We start from the raw sequence: 9,298 nt of genomic DNA on the forward strand, positions 1-9,298 counted from the left end.
TAGAAATACATAAGTTTAAAGGGATTACTTTGAAGTAAAGTGATTTTCACAATTGAGTGCAGCATGGTTAGACCTTTGGATTATTGTTTCTGTTTAATTACCCATGCCACTTTTCTCCTCCAGCACCATGAATAGTCAGTTACTGTATCATTTGTTTTTCAAAAGTTGCTTTCATTGTAATTATATGTTCTGAAATCACAAAACCTAAAATTTCATTGACAGAAAAGCCTTATGAAAGGATAGGCACTACTTTCTGTCCCCATGGTAACATGATACCTTATATCATATATCGGATATTTTCAAAAAATTAAGATGCATTGGGAACCACTTCAGTGTTAGGACCATTTTCAAAACTAAACATACACTCTGTGGGAGACCAATGGAAACTGACCGGTTAGAGATGTCGAGCAGATGAAGCAATGCATGTACAGTATTCCATGCATTATGACACATGTTACGTCGATGAAATAAGCAGGCCTCTAGAAGTATGCATATACAACCTGATACAAAATCTGCTCAAAAATCAAAATTAACCCAACATGCATGTAAAGAAGGCCCACAAAATATGTTGGAAAGAACCAAAGGTCTTGCACATTATACCAAACACCACCTACAGGAAATGCATGTGTCTGATAGGCCATCCAATCAGTCAGCTCAACTTGTAAATCTCTCCTGTCATTAAAGTGGATGTCAGAAAAGTACAGCTCCAGCCAATATATATTTTATTTGAAAGTTACATTTTTATTTTGGTACTTTGCAGATGCCTCATTTAGGTATTGTTTTTATTTTCTATGGGATCCTATTTGGTAGTTAGAAATTCTTATCTGCTTGAATTTTAATTCTCTGTGCTTGAGATANAGAGGCTGTTCTTGCAGCATCTGTTCTCCGGCCGTTACAACCGCTCCCTTCTTAAGACCAACTCGTCTCGAGCGGTTTCCTTTCAGCTCGCCAGAAGATGCAGTTGTGTCCCATTCATCCATCACTTCCATTCTATGGTACATTCACTCTCTCTGGGGAGGCCGGTTCTTCTATTTTACCGGCTCCTCTTCTGTGCCCTGCGTCTTTTTTCGTTTTGGAGGGGGTCGACCCCTCCACAGTGTCCAGATTTTACTTCTCTGTAATGGGACAGGTGTGAAAATTCGCTTTGCAATTTCCAATCCCTTTGTCCTCCTGTGGGTCTTGTTAAATTCCCACCTGCTTCCAAGCCGTAGCTGGTCCTCGAAGTCTCGATTCTTGGTTTCCTTGGTGCCTTCCGGGCGCACCAGTTGTTTCCATCTGGGAGTCCATCCTTTCTGGATTTCTCTCGTATAATTGTTTCTGGTCCACTTCTTCTGCTGTCCCTGCTCGGCTGGCGGTCCTTCTTTCCGCTGGCATCCGAAGGTTCCCTGGGGACTTTCCTTCTTGAAGTCATTTCTCCAACGTCGTGCCACTGTCGCGCGACGGTATATCTTCCTACAGGTGGCAGCCAACTTTATCTGGGACACATGATCTCCTCGGGTCCACGACTTCCTGAGGATGTTCCTCAGACGCCATGCCACTGTTGCATGGTGGGACACCTTCCTGTGTACGACGGCCAATTTATTCTGGGATCCGCAATTTTCCCATGTCGGATTCTTCTTATTTTGTCGCTGATGTCGGTCCCTGCGCCTTTTCTTCTTCGGTTCTCTGACCGGCATTACTTTGGCGTCTTGTACGGGTACCTCTCGTAGTTCTTCCGCTTCAGGTGTCATGTCCACTGAGGCTGGCTCTTCTACTTCTAGCCGTGCCTCCATCTCTTGGTAGGCTATCGTCTCTTCCTCTATCTCTGGTTTAAATCGGACACCATCTCCATGTGGCTGGTGCGCATATTTTCTCGGATGGCGGCCATCCTTGCTTGGATGGCTCTCGTTTCTGCTCGGAAGGCTTCTCTTTCTGCGGCCATTTCTTCTCGCCAGGCTTTCGAGTCGGCCCTCATTTCTTTCAGCATTTCAAGTATTAGCTGAATGTTTTGCTGCTCCATTTTCTTTCTTTTTTTTTTTCATAAATTCAATACTTCTTCCTAAATGAAGGCGTGTTTAAGCTCGTAAACCCCACTTCTGACACCAAATTGTCACGTGTTGGGTGTATAATGCGACAAATAACTTCACGCTGTCTTACGTCACCGCGCATTGCGCGTTACGATACCGTGCGGAGGGGGATGACGGAGCGCTGACTCACCCGCCGCATCACTGCTGGTGGGGGGGTTCTCTGTTGTGCAACATGTCACAATATATATATAAAACTGTCTTATCCCTGATTTTGATAGCTGAAAGACAGTGACCTGTAATTGATTTTATAATATTTTAGAATTTGACTCTTTAGTGTTGGCTTCTATTTTGATAATACTCAGATTTTATGGGCTTTGCTCTTTGAATTGTGAATGGCCATAGGTGCAAGGCCTCATGTATGTGGAGTTTTGTAATGTTTTTCATAACTCTTGCTGAAGGTTTATGTTGGTTCTAGTGTCCAGAGACAGGGACTAACTCTGTCAATTAAGGCTAGCGAGTATGCTTTTACCCAAGGATAGAGACAGAGTGCAGTCTCCGAAAAATGTCCAAAAATCATTAATTACAAGATAGAGACTGTTTATTATCTAATAGTATTTATGATTACTTATTAACACAGTTAATGTTCATTAGGTTCATCTGTTTCAGCCGCATCTCGCCTGAGCAATGTTGTCTTTGGTAGCAACCCATTTGCTGTGAAACCAGCAACATTTGGAAGTGTGTCGAACTTCAGTTGTGCTACCTCATCACAAACTCCATTAGGTTCTTCAGCTTCTCCCAGAGCAGTGTACCTTCGACCATCACAGCTGGCACTTGGAAGCAGTGAGCCTCCACAGCAAAGGACATTTCAGTGTAGATTGCCCTTGAAACCACCATCTCTTGCAAATACCTTTACTAGAGGCAAGTTGATTGTATAATGTGAAGATACCACAAAATTCATATTCATTGCTAATCTGATTGAGTGGCATGTAGGACGAATATGTATGCATATCCATATTTTATTATTAATGTTCATGTTCAGTGACTCACTCATGAGGTAACAGTAAAGTAATTACTGCTCAGAAATGAACATGAACGTTTCTCCGGAATGTCAGTGAACTTCTAGCACACTGCACGACGTTATGTCCCAGAAGGCAGACCGTGTCACTGGTGTTTACCCTGAGCCAGATGTATCCAGTCCATGCTTTCCCATCCTATTTCTTTAATATTCATTATAATATTATTCTGCCATCTGTGCCTGTGTCTTACAAGTAATCTCTTTGATTCAGCTTTTCCAACTGATACTGTATGGATTTCTCTTCTCTGCCAATGTGCTGTAGGCACTACTCATTGTCCTTGATTTGAGCATCCTAATATGTAGAAGTACAAATTGTGATGCTCCTCACAATGCAGTTTTCTGTTTCTTCCTGTGATAAGGACTATTATGTTACCTAATTTTATTTTATTTTGAAAATACTGCATTTTAGCACTGTCTACTTATGGGCGAATTTATGGAAGTGTGGTAAATCTTGTGATTAATTTTTGGTACTTTTGCATTATTACACTTGTGCAGAGGTTAAAGATGACTTATGAATTTGATTATATTTAGATTAGGCTTGCATTTCAGTACGAATTACTGCTTTCCATATAGTAGTCACATCAAAACAATTCACTTGAAAGTGATCTGGAAGTCTGGGGGCTTTTTCTTTTGGGTTCTGATGCCATGTAGTAGTGGACAATATTTGTTTAATATGTTATGCTGTATGTGATATTTAATTTATTCGTAAATATTCCCAAAATATATATGAGACTTCAATGGGAAAGTGATAGTGCTGATAAAAATTTTCTCCACTTTATGTTACAGTACCCCAAGACAGTGTGATGACTTCCTCAAGTGATGGAGTTAAGGCTGAGGATAATTCATCATTCATATCAGAGGAAGTTGGAATCTGTGGCAATAGTAATTCACCAGAAATGCATAGCACAAACAGCATTACAGAAACAGTAAGGCATGAAGATGACACAAAGGCTGCAGTAGAATCTGATTCACAGCAGGCGGATGAAGACAGCAGTAATAGCGGCAGTGTTAGTAACTGTGGATCTCAGAGAAGTGTCAGAGCAATTATGACCCCTCCAAAGTTTGTGCCACTTGGAACACCATCGCACCCTACAGAAGAAAGGTAAGATCTTCAGCTACAATAAAAGTGTGTCATACTGTAATTGGGACTCATAACAACATAAAAAACTAGTATTAGTGCACATTATATATATTATGCCTGAAAATGTAAGACACTCCGAAAATCAAACAGTGAATACTTGTGGTTATCTCATTCTAACTTGTGAAAATGAGAAAAATCTTACAAGGAAATTAATGTTAATTATGTAATACTTTCTCTGTGTTCAAATTATGTTGTCACATTTGAGTTTTATACTGAAAAGAGTGCCATGTAAGTTTAATAACTGAATATTCTTACTTTGAGTACCATGCACATGGCTGTAGGGATCATTATCTTTATGGTACCAATCATCAAACAAACATGGCAGCTGTGGATGCTGAATTGTGATTGTATTTAGTACCAAAGTTGAGTATTTTTGGTCTGTGTTTCCGTCTTCCTATTGGAGTGAGGTTTCTTGAAAAAAAATAACTCAGTACTGCTAAAACTTATGAATTCTACAATATTTCGCTGTTAGGATTGAATTTGCAGTAGATTATTGGTGATTAGCATCTGTCTGTCCATCAATTTGTCCCTCCATGTTGCTCCCACTTGGAGGATAGGACATCCATGAAACAATTCATTTCACTTCAGTACCTTAATTTTAGACAGTCAGTAGAACTCCTTGGATTGGGGATCAGCCTGGCACAAGACCACTACCTGCAGAAATGCAGAGTAAACACAGACAAACATTCATGCCTTGAGTGGGATTTGAACCCACAATTCCAGCATTCGAGTGAGCAAAGACATTTCATACTTTAGACATGCGCCACTGTGATTGATGGTGACTGGCATAATTGAATGAGAATGATTAAATAATTTGAGTTCTAAAAGAAGAATTGAATGGTCAGTTTGGTAGTTATGTTTTGCTATCACATTAGTATTGACACTATGAATGGTTTGGTAGCATCCATTTTTGTAAATGCTTCTGCCATAGATTTTCTGTTACAATTCCCATGAAAGTGAAGTGGCACAACACTGTGTAGCTGTTGCTTGCAAGTAGGAGTGACTAGAGGACTGGAAACTGAGGATCTGTCCTACGTGATTGTCTGGTATGACTGTAGTAGGCCTCTCTCTTCTATGGAGAAAAGATTAAATTTTTTCAAGTGTTACTCTACACATTCACTTGTCATTAATGCTGCTCTCTTCACAAACTGGAAAACATAACTCTTTATCCTTTTTTTCGCTCTTTTTCTCTTGCCACATCAATGATTCTGTAATGTATAATGTATGTTTACAATCCTTGTTATTGTCAGATTTTACAAATTTTGAATTTTGGTGGTTACTTTAATATTGCGTACTTGTGTTGTTTTATTTAGCCCTGTCAACATTGGTGTGGTGTTGTTATCATTCTAATTTTTATCTGCAATATTCAAAGTCCTATCATTACTATATAGTTGATATTTTTATGCATCTACGTGGTGCAATCCAAAAGTTCCCAAAATATATTAATAAAAACTATTACATCTTACCTAGATCTTATTCTGCACCATCACCATCAAAGTAGTCCCCTTGGGAGCGCATACACCGATCCCAGCGTTTCTGCCACTTTTGAAATGGATCCTGGAAGTCTTTCTTTGTTAGGGTGTTTAGTACCATCTGCATTTTCGCTTGAATTTCCTCAACTGTATCAAATCTTCGCCCCTTCAACTTGATTTTCTTCTTGGGGAAGAGAAAAAAGTCACATGGAGCTAAGTCTGGCAAGTACGGTGGGTGGGGTACAACTGCCATCTTGGGTTTAGCCAAAAATTCCTGCACAATGTAAGCCGTATGCGGTCATGCGTTGTCATGGTGGAGTACCCAGTCGTTCATGTGCCCCTTCTCTGGACGTTTTCTCCTCATGTCCTCCCTCAAACGCCTTAGAACATCGTGATAGAACTCTTTACTGACTGTCTGACCAGGCGGAACAAACTCCTAATGAAGAATCCCGTCAGTATAAAAAGAAACAGATCAACATGGACTTAATGTTGCTCTTGACTTGTCGAGCTTTTTTTTTGGCTGAGGTGAAGAAGGGCTCTTCCATTGCAACGGTTGCTGCTTACTTTCAGGTTCGTAGCCATAAACCCAACTTTCGTACCCAGTGACAACCTTCAAAAGAAAGTTTGGATCCTCTTGAAGCTGTTGCTGAAGTTCCCTGCAGACTTCCAAGCGATGCCGCTTCCATTCATTTTGCAGCAGTCATGGTACAAACTTCACCGCAATCCTCCTCATGTTCAGTTCCTCTGACAAAATTCGTTGACATGTACCATAACTTAGTCCCAAGGTGTTACAGAGGTCAGATCCCTAACTTTTGTGACATTTTCTGGTGTGGTGCCAGTTGATGGCCGCTGAACGATCGTCATCATCAGTCGATGTACAGCCATTATTGAAACATTTATACCAGTCATAAGTTTGTGTCTGGCCTAAACTGTTGTCACCAAAAGCTTGCTTCAACATTTGGTGCGTTTCTGCAGCAGTTTTCCCAAGTGTAAAACAAAACTTTATACAGACGCTGCTCTCTCAGGTCAGGCATCGCAAAACCACAAACTCACACAAACACAACAATGGAAACACGTTCATCAACAATAAACCCAACCACTCAACTCAACGCCGCTTGCCGCACTGATTCAAGAAAGGTGTGTGGGGAGACACCTAGCAGTATTTCAATGTACTCATAACTATTTACGCACAAACTTAAAATTTCGGGAATTTTTGGATTGCACCACGTATATGTTATTTTCTTTTTATATAGTGTGACATGTAGACCGATTTCTGGGCAACAGCTTGGTAAGCACATTGTGGTGGAGGCAGATTCTTTGTACACAGCTGTTGCTGAGTAATTCACATAACATCATGTGACCATAAAGGACATCCATTGCTGGGAATCTGATCAGTAAACACACTGCTATAACTGTATGCGACAGAATGAAAGGTGTTTTCCATGTGGTCCATGCTGAGGCTGTTTGCAAGGGAACTGCATGGTAACACACCTCCACAATAATAGAGGGGCTGTATATTCTGTGCTGTGTGGTTCGTGCCGAGGAAATATAAGAGAGTCGAATTTTGAAGCTAGCAGCTGTAGGAGTACGACAGAATGAGAACAAGAATGGAGCATGTCCTACTGATTTGTGAAGTGGGTAGATTAGCAATAGCGCTATAATTGATTGTGATTAAGAGTGGTTGCACAAGAAGGTGTTAACAAATCCAATCACTGAATCCAGAACCCATTATTATTAGTCACAGTATGCTGGACACATGACCATACTTATATGCCCCCTTTGTATGTATGTGTATGTTCCCATTAGTCGAGTGTTGGTGACTTTTATATGGGCATTCAGTGTGATTGTTTTTGCTTATATATCTATCTGGGAGGCATCTGTGCTGCTATCTGTTGTAAAGTTCTTGTAATGTCATTCATATGCAAGTTGTTCATACTGCTTTATTAGATGTGATATTTTTCCAAGGTATTTATATATCTGCCCTACCTTCCTGTCCTCATGACATCCATAATATCTGTTCTTGTTCCATATGTATGCTGTGTTGACACATGACCTGAATATGCAGAATTTCTGCTGTTGTTTCTGATGGTGTGAATATTCTTTCTGTTTGCCCATTGTACTTTAATGAGCAGTCTAGACATTTAATTTGATAGTTGCTGCTATGGTTGTATTTATCTCTTTGTGTATGGTGCTCTGATATATTTTTTATTTTGTTTTGTATGCGAAAGGCTACTTTTATTTGTGTGTTTTTAAAGAGCTTGGTAATTCTACATACTTTGCTGCAATATATGTAAAAATGGCCCATTTTGTGATTTGGTGCTGGGAGTCAGTGTGTTTTGTTTTTGTGGTTGTGGAAGTAGTTTTTTTTTTGTGTAGGTTTGTGTTATATTCATTATTTCGTTGTATGTCTTTAATGGTGTTTATTTCTGTTTGTTTTGCTGTTTTGGTTACTGGATATGTGTGGAATCGATTTAATAGGGAATTAATTCCATATATGTAGTTTGTGTTCATATGGATGGCAAGAGCTATTAGGTATATGACATTGGCTAGCAGACACTGTAGAATTAAATTCATATTTACTCTGTAATTAAGTATGAAATACCAGGTTTTGTCTCTGATTTTAACAACTCTTTTTTTATTTTCTTCAGTTCATGTGGAAATATGGCTTGTACAAGTGCTACCTCAACTTCTACAGCTACAACCTCCTCAGCCCCAACAGCGACAGTGACAGGATTTGTGTTTGGTCAGAATCTTCATGAAAGAGTTGTTGTAAGTGTGTAGAGAATGGTATGAGTAATCTGTTTTAGCTAGAATTCTGGGTTTGGATGTTCAGATGCAGTGCCTTCCATTTGCTGGTGATGGGAACAAATCAGTGACTTGCCTTTGATGCGAACTACTATTGTCTAAATACAAAATCACCAAAGTACAGCTTTTCAGATATCTTATTTTATTATACCTTAATTTGGAATTTTGTAAAAGTTAGTATGGAGTAAATTCAGAGAGGCAGAAAGGGAACAGTTACGGGTTTGGAGTTGCTTCAGTGCATGACAATTTGCACGTAGAAAGGAAAGCAAATACAGAGTATTAACATAAAGCCCATTGAGATTTCTGCTATGTTACACTAATTATTTTGTTGTGATCCACATTGTACATTACCTAACCCTTGAAGGGAAATTGGAAATCACTATGCTCAATATGCATACTGTCGCGTATCGGGCGTATATCGCGACAAATAACTTCACGCCATATTTTATGTAGCGACTTTTATTTCACATCCACTCTCACAATCACCCAAATTACAATCTGACGATTACTGCTATCTGCAGTATCACAATTAGTACACTGAAAAATGCCACAATACAACTGACTAGTTGCTGGCTAACTCGGCGGTAGCTCCAGGACTCGCTGACTGTCTCAGTACAACTCGGTGGCTGTCACTGTACAACTCAGTACAACTGACGTCGCCGACTGCTACAGTAGAACTGACTCGTACCAGCTGTGCAGCTCACTTATATAGCTGCAGTGCTTGCCGGTTGCGTAATGAGTGCCACGTCATCAGTAGGAAGTTGATTACGGGTACGTAGCGTTGCGCGTTACGTCACCG

The 9,298-nt window shown here is 40.0% G+C and overlaps 1 protein-coding gene across 6 annotated transcripts in view; it reads left to right on the forward strand.

Moving 5' to 3' along the window:
- LOC111867347 (ran-binding protein 3) overlaps positions 1-9,298 on the forward strand; it is a 68,616-nt gene that overhangs the window by 21,430 nt on the left and 37,888 nt on the right. For 5 of the 6 annotated variants that reach the window (XM_033752649.1, XM_023857116.2, XM_023857118.2 and 2 more), the window contains 3 exons: positions 2,658-2,924; positions 3,868-4,183; positions 8,343-8,463. In XM_033752649.1, coding sequence (XP_033608540.1) covers positions 2,658-2,924; positions 3,868-4,183; positions 8,343-8,463 — 704 coding nt within the window. The remainder of the gene's footprint in view (positions 1-2,657; positions 2,925-3,867; positions 4,184-8,342; positions 8,464-9,298) is intronic. The other variant, XM_023857117.2, reaches the window with a different exon arrangement.

Source organism: Cryptotermes secundus, unplaced genomic scaffold (genome assembly GCF_002891405.2).
Source record: "Cryptotermes secundus unplaced genomic scaffold, Csec_1.0 scaffold65, whole genome shotgun sequence".
Classification (NCBI taxonomy): Eukaryota; Metazoa; Arthropoda; class Insecta; order Blattodea; family Kalotermitidae; genus Cryptotermes; species Cryptotermes secundus.